General features: G+C 40.1%; 1 protein-coding gene across 2 annotated transcripts in view; it reads right to left on the bottom strand.

Moving 5' to 3' along the window:
* DLG2 (discs large MAGUK scaffold protein 2) overlaps positions 1 to 16,985 on the bottom strand; it is a 534,199-nt gene that overhangs the window by 361,968 nt on the left and 155,246 nt on the right. For both annotated transcript variants that reach the window (XM_027083549.1, XM_027083548.1), the window contains one exon: positions 8,027 to 8,183. In XM_027083549.1, the coding sequence (XP_026939350.1) occupies positions 8,027 to 8,183 (157 nt within the window). The remainder of the gene's footprint in view (positions 1 to 8,026; positions 8,184 to 16,985) is intronic.

A 16,985-nucleotide genomic window follows, 5' to 3' on the forward strand; every position in this document is an offset into this window, starting at 1 on the left:
AAAATTGAGAGGCGAGTGCCAGAGTCAGAGAGTCAGCGAATCTAGACAGAATGGGGGTCAGCGGAGAGAGCAATGCCTGGACCAGGCACAGAGGTTTGGGGAGGCAGCCTCCGCGTGGTTTCTGGGCCAGCAACCTGAATTTAACTGGTCAGGGTTAAGGCAAGAAGTCTTCATCTTTTCAAAAACATCATCAATTCCACTTGGTTAGATTTCACTTACAAGTTGTTTAATAGGGTGCCCTGGCTGATACAGGGCTCTGAATTTTCCAAAACCTTGATGAGAAGCAGGGGGCAATGTGGAGACACACAAAAATTGTATATTGTCTAATGTTTTTTTTTTAATTGAACTATAGTTGTTTACAATGTTTCAAGTGTACAGCAGTGATTCAATTTTATGTATACATATATATATTTTTCAGATTCTTTTCTGTTATAGGTTATTACAAGATATTGAATATAGTTCCCTGTGCTCTACAATAGGTCTTTGTTTATCTATTTTATATTTAGTAGTGTGTATCTGTTAATTCCAAATTCCCAATTTATTACCCCCCCCAACCCCTGACCTGTCTAATGTCTTTTAAGCGAAAGGTGTTCAGTATTCCCTTCAGCAAATACTGTTTCTTTGAGCAAAATTATAAGACAGGCCCTTGGTTACAAAGGACAGGTCTACCCATTTTCTTGGGGGAAGCTGCAGAATCCCCGTTAACCCACATGCAGATGTTAAATCATCTCAGTTTGGAAATATATACTGTTGTGTTTAAACTTGTGTTGGTCTGTGAGTCTTGTTGCCCTTCTTTTGTTGGGAGAGGTGGAGTAGGTGGAGCTCAACCAGAAAAACAACAACAACAAAAGAACAAAAAACCACTCTCCGGCCAGGATAACCAGAGCTGGGACTGACGCTTGTCCCTGGGGGAAGGGTGGAGGTTTTGCTGGGGTTTGAGTGACTCCAAGTGTTGAGGCTGAGAGGAGAGAAACTAAATGTGCTGATTAGGTAAGAGACTTTGTAAGATTTCTAGTTTAAGCTGTTGTGCTTTTGGAAACAAGGTGACAAAGCAACACAGAGTGGGGAGATGGCTCTTGTCCTCACCTCTGCACAGTCCTCAGAGCCTCTCTGGAAGGCAGGTTTCAGGAACACTGAGAAACAATCCCTTAAACAGAAACCCTTGAGCACTGAAAACAATGAAAACAAGAATCTTCCGTGGGGCTGGGGACAGAGCTGGAGAGGAAGGACATGGCTCATATGGCATGGTCACTGGAAGGGATGGGGTTGGTAAGCTTTTAAGAGGACCACTTCAGGGAATTAAATAATTCTGGGGGCTTCCCCGGTGGCTCAGTGGTTGAGAATCTGCCTGCTAATGCAGGGGACACAGGTTCGAGCCCTGGTCTGGGAGGATCCCACATGCCGCGGAGCAACTTGGCCCGTGAGCCACAACTACTGAGCCTGCACGTCTGGAGCCTGTGCTCTGCAACAAGAGAGGCCGCGACAGTGGCCCGCACACCGCAATGAAGAGTGGCCCCCTCTCGCCGCAACTAGAGAAAGCCCTCGCACAGAAACAAAGACCTAACACAGCCAAAAATAAAAATAAATAAATAAATTAAAAGAAAAAAGAAATAATTTGGGACTTTGTTTGTGGGGCGGGGTGGGCAGGAGGAGGGCTGGATTTCACTGGAAGGGATTAAGAGTTGTCATTTGAGGTAACAATATAAGGGTGACTTTACCAGTACCCCAGGATGGTGAAGAGTGTATATAATGCTCGAATTCCAGTTGAGTAACTTGACAGTAAGGATCTAACAAAGAAAGCCCTTCCCTTCTGCATGGCTCTAAACATGAAGATAGGAAGGAAACCTGCAAATTAGTGAAACACCCAGATGAACTGTGACTCATTTTCACTCCTTCAAAATCACAATGCAATTTCAATTTCAGTTTGAAAATTCCCAGTTACCTATTCTACCTTCACTGCAACAGCTGCAACATTTCACTTCTGGCCACACATATTCCCAACTATGTATCTTGGAACAGAGTGAGTTAAATACTTAAAGTCCATCAAGAGTGAGTTTTGGAGTTTGCAGGGTCAGCTAGGGTGATCTTTTTTAGACTCCTGAGGATTGAACAGACTAAAATTGCTTGGTGAGACAGAAAAGGATCTCTTTATAGTGGTATTGCTTCTGCATGCTCTGCTCCATATATATACATTTTTTCAGAACAAAGCACTGAAACAAATAATAACAGAAGCATTTCTATCTTTCCCTCTGCAGAAAGAATGCCTGAGGAGGCTACTGTACTAGTTAACGTGATTGCATGCTGAATGCCCTAAATTCTTCTCTACAAATACCTCAAGGAGATGGTTCAATTATTGGATAAGACTTTCTATAATAAATCCCTGAGAGATAGAATACATAAAGGAGAAACTGGAGAGAAAAGATCACTCACAATACGTGTATGGAATGTGGCCTCAGGTGACGATGTTTTTCAGCATCTTAACTACTTTAGTTCTGTAGCTCTGGTGGGGAGGGGGAAGTGCAGGATAAATCCTTGCAATGGCGCCTGGGAATCCTCCATCTTCAGGTTGCCATGCAAAGTGTTTAGACAATATATGAACACTAGATGGCGCCCATAATCTTAAAACATAGTAAAAGGCTAGTTGCCTTTTCTGTATAGGCGAGTGTGACTATCTTGTCGGAAAACAGTCAATTATGGGAACTATAAACATATCTACTCAAGCATTTCCCACTACTGGGGTCCTATGAGGTGCTCCTTATGTAATGGTTTCGTGGTCAAATATGTTTGGGAAAAACCATATACTTTATCTGCCTCTAAGGAGATTCCCAGTGTACACTGGTAAACAGATGTTTTTGAAAAGCTCTTCAGTGAAGAAACCTGCTCACTAGGGAACCCTTTCTCTCAGTAGCAACCTAATGCAATCCTGCTGTTCCAATATCCTGTGAACTCTGGGAAATGCTCATCTAGTCCAAGCCCTGCCCCAAAGAAGGAATGGCTCAAACTATCTACAAGAGGCTTTCCTTAGACATGGTTATCTGACACACTTTAAAAAACATCACACACATTCTTAAGGCAGAGTAGTTAGTAGTAATAGTATTGATTGAGCACTTAGAGTGTGACATGCTCTGTTCTAAGTGCTTTCTTCTCTTTCCTCAGTTTGCCATCTCTATCTCTACCTATGTTAGATGCATTGATATACAGTTGGCGTGGATTTGCGGTTGGTTGAATGCACGGATGCAAAACCTGTTGATACGGAGGGCCGACTGTATACATTGTGCTATGCCATTTTATATAAGGGACTTGAGCAGAGTGGATTTTGTTCTCAGTGGGGTGTCCTGGAACCAATCCCTCGTGGATACCGAAGGACAAGTGGATCTGCTTTTAGGCAGTAAGCATTTTGAGATTAGTCTATTTATCTCCTTCATCTTTGAGATTTCAATTCCTAGTACAGAACCTGGCACATAGTAAGCCATTAATAAAATATCTAAAAAGGTTCTATAATCTATATGGGAGAAAAATTCTGGGAAATAGGGATGAACATTATATCCCTAATTAGAAAGGTAACTGTCTATTATACAATTTCCTTCTTTATGGAGACCAATTGAGAGCAGCGATCTACCCTCCAGCTCTCTTTCCTGGGGATTCTATTTCTCTTCTCTAAACTTACTATGTTATTGTTAGCATAGCATAACTTATTTGCAAATTAATCTTACATGACTTAGAAATCTATGTATTGAACTTATTTATTTAAATTAATTTACTTATTTATGGTTATGTTGGGTCTTCGTTGCTGTGCACGGGCTTTCGTTTTTTTTTTAGTTGCTGCGAGAGGGGGCTTCTCTGCATTGTGGTGCATGGGCTTCTCATTGTGGTGGCTTCTCTTGTTGCGGAGCACGGGCTCTAGGTGCATGGGCTTCAGTAGTTGCAGCACGTGGGCTCAGCAGTTGCGGCGTGCGGCCCCTACAGTGTATGGGCATCAGTAGTTGTGGCGCACGGGCTTAGTTGCTCTGTGGCATGTGGGATCTTCCTGGACCAGGGCTCGAACCCGTGTCCCCTGCATTGGCAGGCAGATTCTTAACCACTGTGCCACCAGGGAAGCCCTATGTATTGAATTTTTTTTTAAAGGTATTTTAAAATTTATTTTGTTTGCATTGGGTCTTCGTTGCTGCACGCGGGCGTTCTCTAGTTGTGGCGAGTGAGGGCTACTCTTTGTTGCGGTGTACGGGCTTCTTATTGTGGTGGCTTCTCTTGTTGTGGAGCACGGGCTCTAGGCATGTGGGCTTCAGTAGTTATGGCACGTGGGCTCAGTAGTTGTGGCTTGCGAGCTCTAAAGCGCAGGCTCAGTAGTTGTGGTGCACGGGCTTAGTTGCTCCGCGGCATGTGGGATCTTCCCAGACCAGGACTTGAACCCGTGTCCCCTGCATTGGCAGGCAGATTCTTAACCACTGTGCTGCCAGGGAAGTCCCTGTATTCAATTTTTGTTTAGAGTTTTTGTTCTTGTGTTTTCCAGGAAGTTATAACTTGTCCTTACATGTCCAGTGCAGGCTGTAGGTGCAAAATATTATCCTCCATATTCCATTGTTAATAATTCTATTCTGTCATTTTTCTTTCCATATTGTAATAATGTTTGAGCTTCTCAAGCCTGTTTATTATTTCCCTGCAGTGTTAAACCAATGAAATTCCAATACTGAGCCTTTAAACTAGACACTTTCTAGCCACAGTTTTTATAAATTTTTACAAGCTAAAGAGGAGAAATGTTCCCTTTTTCTTTTCAGTTGCAAAAAGCAGATGATATTTTCATTGTTGAACAATTTTTGCAAATGTTTTGCATAAAAGACGGATATGATATTTGAACTTCAGAGATTTTTATGTTCTATGAATTGTAATCTCTAAGAAGACTGTAATTCTGATTGTTTGCCTTGCTTACTCTGTGGTCCTGGCAATAATATTTAAATGGATACATCTACTTCTAAAAGCAGAAATACTTGGGAGTTTTCTTTGTTGAGCCATAAGAAGGTTATTGGCTCATCTCTTTTTCTACCACACACAGAGAGGTTAAAACAAATAAAACCCATGACTTAGTGGATTTCTCATTTAAACAGAGTTAAAAAGTCTAATATCCTCTCTGTGCCTCAGTTTATGCATCCTTCAAATGAGCATAATAAGGCACAGGGTTGTTATAAGATTAAATTAGCTATAACTGTGTCTGACTCAAAGCACCATGTAAATATTAGCTTATTACAGTTCTGTGTGTTCCAGAGTGTGGTGTGCACACAGAGTAATGTGTACAAAGACGGTGCTGAATGAGACCGTTGTCAAGGTTTGGAAGAGAGATTGTGCTGTGAGGAGAAAGAACACTTATTTTGGGTCAAGAGACCTGCTTTTTTTTTTTTTTTTTTTGTGGTATGCGGGCCTCTCACTGTTGTGACCTCTCCCGTTGTGGAGCACAGGCTCCGAACGCGCAGGCTCAGGGGCCATGGCTCACGGGCCCAGCTGCTCCGCGGCATGTGGGATCTTCCCGGACCGGGGCACGAACCAGTGTCCCCTGCATCGGCAGGCGGACTCTCAACCACTGCGCCACCAGGGAAGCCCCAAGAGACCTGCTTTTGAGCCCAAAGTCATAGTCAGTAGATGTGGAGCTTTGGACAAATCATTTAGCCATTCTGAATCCCCTTCCACTGATAGGAAAAGTGGGAGTAATAATAACATATCCTGACACTTAAGATTTCTTTGAAGATTCCCAGAATCAATGCATGTGAAAGTGCTTTGTGTCTGGGAAAGTGCTATGACAATGTGAATGCTGATTGTGATGAAATGACAGAGTGGTCCCCCAGTCTACATTTTTTTTTTTTGGCTGCACCGTGCGGTGTGCGGGATCTTAGTTCCTGGACCGGGTATCGAATCTGCACCCCCTGCTGTGGAAGTGTGGAGTCTTAACCGCTGGACAGCCAGGGATGTCCCCAGTCTACAGATTTTGAGCCAGGAGGAGGAAGTATGTTCTAGAAAGTATTTTAGAGTCAGTCTCCCAGGTTATAGTGACTTTCTTTTTTTTTTAAAGTTTTTTTTTTTCTTTTGATGTGGACCATTTTTAAAGTCTTTTATTGAATTTGTTACAATATTGCTTCTGCTTTATGTTTTGGTTTTTGGCCTCGAGGCATGTGGGATCTTAGCTTCCTGATCAGGGATTGAACCTGCACCCCCTGCGTTGGAAGCCGAAGTCTTAACCACTGGACCACCAGGAAGTCCCTATAGTGACTTTTTAAGGCATCACTATTTTTAATTCAATACTTTTTCATCAATAAACATTTTTGAGAGACTGCTATGTGTCAGGCACTGTGCTAAATGTTGAGGATACAAAATCATTAAAACGATACAGAATTTGCTTTCAGGGAGTTTTTTGTAACTTTGTAGGGAAACACAGGTGTGTAAATAAATATGGGTGATGAGGTTTAATAGCTTATTAAACCTTTTAAGTTATATCTTTTTTTTTTTTTTGCGGTACGTGGGCCTCTCACTGTTGTGGCCTTTCCCGTTGTGGAGCACAGGCTCCGGACGCGCAGGCTCAGCGGCCATGGCTCACGGGCCCAGCCGCTCCGCAGCATGTGGGATCTTCCCGGACCGGGGCACAAACCCGTGTCCCCTGCATCGGCAGGCGGACTCTCAACCACTGTGCCACCAGGGAAGCCCTAAAGTTATATCTTATATATATGATTTAAGTATAGAAGAAGTAGGTGGGGTGAAGTAGTTGGAGGCATGACATTGGGTGACAGAACAAAGGCCTGGCATGGGACCTTACCCTATTTATCCTATACTCAGTCTTTCCAGACATCTGCTAGTTGATGAGTGAGAAGGAACCTGCATGTGTGGGAGAACCACAGAAACACATAAGGCAGGGCCGTGCATGCAGACCACTGGACACTTTGCTTAGGTCCACTGACTATATTATACAGGTAAATCACGTGTGCATGGGCAGGAGTTGGAGTGATGGTTAACAAACATAAGGTCACTTGGAAAATTCTAGCTACAAAGCAAAAGCAAATTTTTCTAAGTATACAATGAAAACCACAAACTAAATGCTTCATTGAGTTGTGAACGATAACCTCAGCCATAGAACTGGGCTCCTTATGTAATTCTCTATTATTATTTGCATGATTGCCAAAACTGCAGTATGGGCATGAACACTCACAGTGGATTTAACTACTTATCATAGAGTTTATCCCAGGGAGGTAGCTTGATGTAGTAGAAAGAAGCACTCAGTAGATATTCAAATAGAAGAAAGGACTTGGAGAAGAAAGGAGGAGGGAAAGCAAGATGGAAGGAAGGATGGATGGCAGGAAGGAAGGAGGGAGGGATGAGGGGAGGTAGATGGTGGGCATTAAAACTGAATATTTAAATCCCAGCTCTGACTCTTTAGTTAGGTTAACTCTGACAAGTTATTTAACCTCTCTGAACCTTATTCTTTTCATCTGGACATGGGGCAGTACCTTTCAGGGTGATTGTGGGAATTAAAAATTACTTTTATAAAATGCCTGGTAAATAAGTGCTTATTAACTCATTTCTAGTAATTTTTGTATTTAGGTAAATGGTCATGCTGCGACCACTTATCAATGTCACCAAATTGTATATAGCACTATTTTATACATTATTCTTACATAGTTATGTGCAACAAACTATATACATCATAAAGATACGGTTTTTAGAGTACAGTGATGGATTTTGAAAGAAATTTGGCATTTTGAAAAATAAGTAATATACCTAAAGAATGCATGCTTCTCAGTGTTCTATTGGATGCAAATATGTCTCAGAAAATCTAAATGAAAACACTAACACCTTTACCTGTATCTGAGGGAAGTAACATGCTTCAAACACCTGAACACCGTTTAAATTACAACATGCACCTGAAGCCATAATGCTCTCCTCCACTTTTCCTTTGTAATTAAGGTGCTTTTGGAGTTATAACTGGTAGTGACTTTCTCTCAAATGGTGTCAGACATGGAGGGAATAAAGATTAAGAAGAAATACTCACAGATAGGATCTGGTCTCCTCTCTGGAGCTCCCCACTCAGGTCTGCTGGTCCACCAGCCAGAATGAAGGATACAAAAATACCTTCTCCATCTTCTCCACCCACGATGTTGAAGCCCAGGCCAGTGGAGCCTTTGTGCAGGACCACCTTGCGCGGCTCCCTGTAGAAACAAGTGGAGAGCACAGTTCATAGGGTGGCCCACTCAAGATTTACATTGCTTTTACTTTCACCAGGATATATGACACCAGCAATTCATTACCTGTGAAAATGGCTTCCCCAATTATGATAAATTTGCATATCAAAAAGATGCTAGTATCAGGGCAGATGTCTGAACTCCTCACTGTAACAAATGCCAAAATACCATGCAAATTTATTCCTTAATTCCAAAACATTTACTTAAACTAGACTTACAAGTTTCCTTTGTTTAAAACATCTGTTCTTGTAATGAGCATTAGAGTAGTATTCAGTAGGATGGATGTATACAAAAAGAGGGAGAGAATTTGGGGGACAAGAGACTAGACTGAATAGGTCAGACCATGAAAGGTCTTACATGCCAGCCTGTGGGTTTGTTGTCTGTTTGATTGTTAATTAAAATTTACTCTGTAGGCAGTGGGGACTCACTGGAAGATTTTGAGGCACGAAGAATATTTAAATCCATTTTAGGAAGATTAACAAATGACCATAATAGGACTGATGGAGTTGGAAGCGCAGATACGATGGGAGACAGGAAAACCAGTGAGGATGTTGTCCAAGTAATCCACGTTTGAGGAAGTGACAGCCTGCCCAAAAGTGATGGCAGTGATAATGAAAAGAAAGGGTAACATGAGAGAGGTAATTTGAAGGGAGGAACAGAGGGTCCAGAGATTGATTCAGGTATTGGAGGAGGAAGGAAGAACATCTAAGTAATTGGCAAAAGAGGGGTAGGTGGGTCATGAGGATGAGTATGATTTTGAAATGCTCAGTTCCAGGTACTAGTGGGACATCCTTGTGGAGATGTGCAGAAGCAGTTAGAGACAAAGGATAGGAATTTAGGTTCTCAGAGGGGACTGCAAATTCAGATTTGACGGTCATCAATAAAAGGATGAGAGATGAAATCTTAAGGCAACAGTTCATTGAGTTTGTGTAGAAGCTGGAGAAATATGGAATGTAGCATTGCAAAGGATCTTAGAAGTCATCTAGTTGAATTTTCTCTATCAGTAGTTTCAAAAAATGTATTCTGCAAGCCTTAGGTTTGACCGAGGTGCTTTTTGTATCACCCACCCTCCTCTCCCAGATATCTCAGTTCCAATCATTAAAGGTTCCTCTTCTGTTTTCCTGCTCTTAATGATGTAAGAATGGCCAAGAGCCATCCAATATATTTTTATACTAATGATTACACAGATTTTGTTATTTGCTATCACATTTCCTTGCACAAAGAGATGCATTATATCTATATTTGACCTTATTATGAGGAAGGATTTACAATGCACATCAGAGCTTGGACTATAAGTAATATGTAATAATGCTATGTATTAAGACTTAATTCATTTTCTTCTGCAAATACTTTGTAAGCACCTACTATGTCAGGAACTGTTCCAGCTACTCGAAAAGTTTGTAAGCAAAACAAAAATCCCTACTATTATAAGCATACATTCTGATGGGGGTAGACCACTAAAAAGAAATAGATGCAATAAGTAAGTTTGTTATATAGCGTGTTAGAAAGCAATAAATATTTTAAGAAGAAGAAAAAGAGCAGTGTAAAAAGGATCGGTGCTTTCAGGGATGGGCCTGGGCAGGATTTATTGAGACGGTGACAGTTGAGGAAAGACTGAAGGGGTGAGAAAACTAGTCATATGATATCTGAAGGAAACATTCCAGCCAGAAAGAATAGAGGCCCTAAGGTGGGAGGGTGCCTGGTGTCGTCAAGGAAGAGCTAGGAGGCCAGTGTGGCTGAATGAGTGAACAAGGGAATGAGAATGGTAAAAGATGAACTCAGTGTACTCGTTTTCTATTAATGAGTAGCAAATTGCCACAAACTTAGTAGTTTAAACTACAACACCCACTATTATCTCACAGTTCTGTAGGTCAGAAGTCTGGGTGGGCTTGTCTAGGTTGTCTGCCTAGGATTTCTTAAGGTTGGTATCAAGGTGTCAGCCAGGCCAAACTTTATTGGGAAGCTCTGGGGAAAAATCCAGGTCCATATTTAGTTAGGTTGTTGGCAGAATTCAGTTTCTTGTGGTTGTAGGACTGTATTACATATATTTTATCATAAGGAATTGGCTCATGCAGTCATGAATGCTGAGAAGTTCCAGGATCTATAGTTGGCAAACTGGAGACCCAGGAGGGCCAATGGTATAACTTCTAGCTAAAGTTTGAGTCCAAAGTTAGCAGAAGACCCATGACCCAGCTCAAAGAAAGAAAGAAAGAGCAGATTCTCTCTTACCCAACCTTTGGTTTTATTCAGGCCTTGGATGGGTTGGATGGGGCTACCCATACGAGAGAGGACAATCAGCTTTACTCAGTACACTAATTCAAATGTTAGTCTCATCCAGAAAGTTCCTCACAGACATACCTAGAATAATGTTTAACTAAATATCTGGGCACCCTGTGGCCCAGTCAAGTTGACATATAAAATTAACCATTAGTCTTAACAAAGACTGAGGTCCCTGTTTTCTTGCTGGCTGCCAGTTGGAGGTCTCTCTCATCTTCTAGAGGCCACGCATTTTCCTTCCCATGTGGCCCTCTCTATCTTCAAGCCAGAAATGGTACATTTAATCCTTTTCATATCTGGAATCTGTCTGTCTTGTTCTTCTGCAATTAGCTGGATTTAACTCTCTGCTTTTCAAAGGGTCATGTGATTAGGTTAGGCCCACCCAGATAATTCTTCACCTTAAGATCAACTGATTAGTAATATTAATTACATTTGCAAAATCCCTTTTCCATGTAAGGTAACTTAACTGTAGGAGTAACACCAGGAGGTGGAGATCATGGGGCCATTTCATAATTTTGCCTACAACAGGCAGAGAGGCAACAGGGGATAAATCCTGAAGGGCCTTGTAGACCATTTTAAAACTTTAACTTTTACTCTGAGAGAAATGGGGATCCACTGAGAAGAAGAATTACTTGATCTGATTTACTTTTTTTTTTTTTGATTTACATTTTTAAATGATTACTTTGGTATAAAATAGATTTGAGGGGCAAAATTTAAAGAAGTGAGACCAGTTAGGTGGCTATTGCTATATTTAGGCAAAATATAATAGTCCCTTGGACCAGGGTGGTATTAGAGGAAGTGGAGAACAGTGGATACATTTCCATCTATTTTCTTTTTCTGTTCAGACTGAGTAATTCCCGTTTTTCTATCTTCAGATTCACTGATTCTTTCTTCTGTCATATTTATTCTGCTATTGAGCCCATTCAGTGAGTTTTGAAATTTTGTTTATTTTATTTTAAAGCTTTAACATTCTATTTGGTTTTTCTTTATATCTTTTATCCCTTTGCTGAGGCTTTCTTTTTTAAAAAAAGATTTATTTCAAGTGTGTTTGCAATTGCTCACTGAAGCATGCTGGCTACTTTAAAATCCTTGACAGATAATTCCAACATCTGTGTTATCTCAGTGTTTGTATCTGTTGGATTGTCTTTTCTCATCCAAGTTGAGATTTTCCTAGTTTTTGGTACGAGAAGCAATTTTTTTATTGTATACTGGACATTTTGGGTGTTATGTTGTGAGGCACTGGATCCTATCTAATCTTAGTCTTTTCCGCATAGTCTTTTCCGATTGGTTTAGGTGTAGCATGTAGATCCAAGTGAGATGGATATTCAGCTCCCTATTTGGCCCTGGTGACACCAGGGAGGAGAGAAAGTGGGGTACCAGCTAACATTTGACTTATTCTACCTGCCTGTCACTTGGTGGGGGTAGAGGCTCAGGTCCCATTGGACCCACTGACACCAGTGGTGGAGAGAAAGTAGCATGTTGACTAGCACCACCTTGAACCACCTTGTTTTGCCTCTTTGCCTCTGGGTGGGGCTAGAAGTTCAGCCCCCCACTGAGTCCCACTGACACTACCCTGGTAGGTAAAGTGGTTTGCCACTGAGTGCTGCTTCCTTCTTCCTCCTTCTATCTGTTGCCACTGCCAGGGGGTGGAAGTCCAGCTTCCAGCTGGTCCCTGCCAATACCAGGAGTAGGGGAATAGAATGCTAACCTCATTCCAGCTTGTTGCTGTTGGGTAAAGATGTAACTTCAGCTTTCCACTGAAAGTGGAGTCTCAACCAGCTACACCTCATACCATCTTATTCTGCCTTTTTGCTGCAGAGTGGGGATGGAAGTTCAGCTCTTGTTTGGACCACTGACACCAGCCCAGTGGAGGAAATGAAGGGCCATCTCATAATTGCTTCTCCTAACTGTCTCTGGTGGGGTCAGAAATCGAGCTATCTGCATGGTCTACTGGTACCACAATGGTGAGTGGACAGTTTTTTCTTTGGTATTTGGCTAGAAGTAGGGCCAGTATTACTAAAATGTTCCCAGTTCTATTCGTCTACCCTTTACCCAGTCCTTTGGTTACAGGGAGCAGGCTTTTCTTGAGGCTACTTTATCTGTGCCTGTTGGTGGTTTCAGGGTATAGGCTTCTCTACTGCCCCATCCAGGATATATGGGAAGCAGAAAGGAAATCCAGATAACTCACATCAGTGTCATTCCTCTCCAAGCCAGCCTGACTTCTTTCCAACTTGTTAGAGTGTTGCTGTGTTTATTATGTCTAAAGTTGGTTTTGCTTTTATAACAAGAGGGAGGATTAGAGGGGAATGGGGATACTCTATTTTGGCTGATACTGGAAGTCCAGGTTCTAGATACATTTGTGAAGGTAGGGGCCAAGAGGATTTTTGACAAAAAAAGTTATTATAAAAATATCCTTCTTCCCCCAATATAAAACACACACTCTTAGTGGGACCAATGACATTCAAGCTACAGATAATAAACAGAGGGAAGGAAGGGGGCTATTATGACTCTTTATACGTTAAATATTGTGCTTGATGCTTTCTGTGCATTATTCCATTTATTCCTCAAAACAATCTAATGAAGGATGTATACTGATGTCTGCAACTACTTTGAAACCGATCCTAAAGGGAAGGTGGGTTGATGACTGGATAGATTGAATAGACCAAGTATAGTAAAATATTAAAAGCAGAATCTAGATGGCAAGTATATGGATGTCCATTATAACATTCTTTAAATTTCTTTATATGTGAAAAATTTTATAACAAAATATTGCGAAAAGTAAACAACCTGATGAAGAAATTATTTTGACAACTTTTTAGATTAGTGAAATAAGACTGCTTGCCCAAGTTTTTACTGAGTTTAGTAAGTAGCAAAGGCAGAATTAAGACACATTTTCTGTTTCAAAATCTCAGAGTACGATATATTCCAGAGATTGTCAATTGATAAGTTGGAGGCTTAATCTGACCCACAGTGTTTACAAATGTTTGAATTAGTTGCTCATATTTAAAATTAGGAAAATTTGCATAAAATGTGGATTTTTTTTTTTTAAATGTAGATTTATGGCTTTACATGAAAAAAAACCCAGACATTCTGTGAATACTGGCTCTTAATCTCATTGCATAGCAACAGTTGTCTAGAACATGGCCCTCTTTAGATGGGGCATTCATTCTCTAGCTTGCCTTGCATTCTCTAGTCTTACCTTTCCCTCACGTTTCTCAGACAAAAATCTATAAGTTGCATCATATTTGCACTTCTTGCAAAGTTAAGAGGAAAGTATTGTACTCAAGGTTCTATCAAAAATGAGAAAATGAAAACTTTATGGGGGGAGCCTGATATTTTAATAGAAAAATGGGAGAGAACAAAATTTCTTTGGAAGTAAGGATTATCCTTACATGTTTAATATGCAAAATGCTCTCTGCAGAAAGAATACAGCTTTAAAGATTATTATGAAACATCAGACCCCATTACATATCTATGCAGGGGCATTTTGTTAGTGACCCTTTGCATAAAGCACATCATTCTTAAGTGATGGTAGTTTTTATTTATTTTCCTTGGACAAGTCTTTTAAACCAAATTACTTGGAAACTTCTCAACTCTTGAGATTTAAATGTCTTTTTAAAAATAGAATTTTATATCAAAGTAAATTGGGATGTTTAATAAAAGGGAGAAATGCAAAGAAATAAATCTGTAAGATGGTATGCAAATAAAATGTCCGAAGCACACTCCAAATGATGTACTTTTTCTAATTTAAACTTCTTATACTAATAACGCGTTACATTATATGGAAGATTTTAAAGAGTTTTCATGTAAAGATGAAACAAACAAATGAAGATAACAAAACAGAAACAGACTCACAGATATAGAGAGCAAACTAGTGGTTACCAGTGGGGAGAGGGAAGCGGGGGGTGGTGGTGGTGGAAAATAGGAATATGGGATTAAGAGATACAAACTACTATGTAGAAAATAAACAAGCTACGAGGATATATTGTACAGCACAGGGAATATAGCCAATATTTTATAAAAAACTTTAAATGGAGTATAATCTATAAAAACATTGGATAACTATGTTGTATACCTGAAACTAATATAATAATGTAAATCAACTATACTTCAATAAAAAAATAAAAAAAACTGTTTTAATGTATATTTTTCTTGTCAGAGGATCAAAACCCTGTGGAAAATTAGAAGTTCTACTTTTTTTATTTTAATTTTTATTTTATATTGGAGTATAGTTGATTTACCTTGTTTTGTTAGTTATAGGGGTACAGCTAAATGATTCAGTTATACATATAATCCATTCTTTTTCAGATTCTTTTCCCATATAGATTATTACAGAGTATTGAGTAGAGTTCCTTGTGTTATACAGTAGGTCCTTGCTGATTATCTGTTTTATATATAGTAGCGTGAGAAGTTCTGTTTTTCTGATGCTTAGGTAAGTCAACTTGTTTAAGGTAGTTGTTAAGCTAGCTTATTGTTCACACAGCTAGTAAACATCAGAGCTAGTCTTCTTTTTCAAGACAAATTTTTTTCTTCCAGTTTAATTGCGGTATAATTGGCATACAATACTGTATAAGTTTAAGGTGTGCACCACAATGATTTGAGTCGCATACCTCATGAAGTGATTATCACAGTAAGTTTAGTAAATATCCATCATCTTATATAGATACCAAAATAAAGAAATATAAAAATATTTTTTCCTTGCAATAAGAACTCTTAGGATTCAGTCTCTTAACAACTTTCATATATAACATACAGCAGTGTTAATTATCATGTTGAACATTAGATCCCTAGTACTTATTTATCTTATAACTGGAAGTTTGTACCTTTTGACTGTCTTCATCCAGTTCCCCCTCCTTCCCACCCTTCACCTCTGATAACCACAAATCTGATCTCTTTTTCTATGACTGAGACTTTTTTTTAAACATCTTTATTGGAGTATAATTGCTTTACAATGGTGTGTTAGTCTCTGCTTCATAACAAAGTGAATCAGCTATACGTATACATACATCCCCATATCTCCTCCCTCTTGCGTCTCCCTCCCACCCTCCCTATCCCACCCCTCTAGGTGGTCACAAAGCACCAAGCTGATCTCCCTGTGCTATGCGGCTGCTTCCCACTAGCTATCTATTTTACGTTTGGTAGTGTATATATATCAATGCCACTCTCTCACTTCATCCCTGCTTCCCCTTCCCTTTCCCCGTGTCCTCAAGTCCATTCTCTACGTCTGAGTCTTTATTCCTGTCCTGCCCTAAGGTTCTTCAGAATCTTTTTTTTTCTTTTTTTAGATTCCATATATATGTGTTAGCATACGGTATTTGTTTTTCTCTTTCTGACTTACTTCACACTGTATGACAGACTCTAGGTCCATCCACCTCACTACAAATAACTCAATTTCGTTTCTTTTTATGGCTGAGTAATATTCCATTGTATATATGTACCACCTCTTCTTTATCCATTCATCTGTTGATGGACACTTAGGTTGCTTTCATGTCCTGGCTATTGTAAATACAGCTGCAATGAACATTGTGGTACATGACTCTTTTTGAATTATGGTTTTCTCAGGGTATATGCCCAGTAGTGGGACTGCTGGGTCGTATTGTAGTTCTCTTTTCCTGAGACAGTTTTTTAAGCGCAGTTTAGGTTCAAACGAAATTAGGAGGAAGGTACAGAGATTTCCCATAAGCATCCTGCCGCCACACATGCATAGCCTTCCTCACTCTCAATATCCCCCACCAGAGGGCTACGTTTGTTACAGTTGATGAACCTACACTGACACATCCTTATCACTCAAGGTCCATGGTTTACATTAGGCTTCACTCTTGGTGGTGTCTGTTCTGTGGCTTTGCACAAATGTATAATGACATGTATCCATCATTACAGTATCATACAAAGTAGTTTCACTGACCTTAAAATCCCGTGTTCCACCTATTCATCCCACTCTCCACACAACCTCTGGCAATATTGATCTCTGTACTGTCTCCATAGTTTTGCCTTTTCTAGAATGTCACATGGTTGGAATCCTACAGTATGTAGCCTTTTCAGATTGGCTTCTTTCACTTGGTAATAGGCATTTAAGATTCCTCCGTGTCTTTTCACGGCTTGATAGCTCATTTCTTTTGAGTGCTGAATAATGGTCCATGGTCTGGCTATACCACAGTTTATTGATTCACTCACCTACTGAAGGGCATCTTGGTTTCTTCCAAGTTTTGGCAATTATAAATACAGCTGCTATAAACATCCATGTGCAAGTTTTTGTGTGGACATACATTTTCAGTTCATTTGGGTAAATACTAGAAGCATGATGGCTGGATCATACAGTAAGAGTATGTTTAATTTTGTGAGAAACTGCTAAACTGTCTTCCAAAGTGGCTGCACTATTTTGCATTCTCGGCAGCAATGAATGAGAATTCTTCACCAGCATTTGGTGTTGATGGTGTTCTAGATTTTTGCTAAATAATGGGTATGTATTGGTCAATTTACTACAAGTTAAGT

The sequence above is a fragment of the Aethalodelphis obliquidens genome, unplaced genomic scaffold, assembly GCF_003676395.1.
Source record: "Aethalodelphis obliquidens isolate GAN/ISIS:26980383/991018 unplaced genomic scaffold, ASM367639v1 scaffold50, whole genome shotgun sequence".
NCBI classification, from domain to species: domain Eukaryota; kingdom Metazoa; phylum Chordata; class Mammalia; order Artiodactyla; family Delphinidae; genus Aethalodelphis; species Aethalodelphis obliquidens.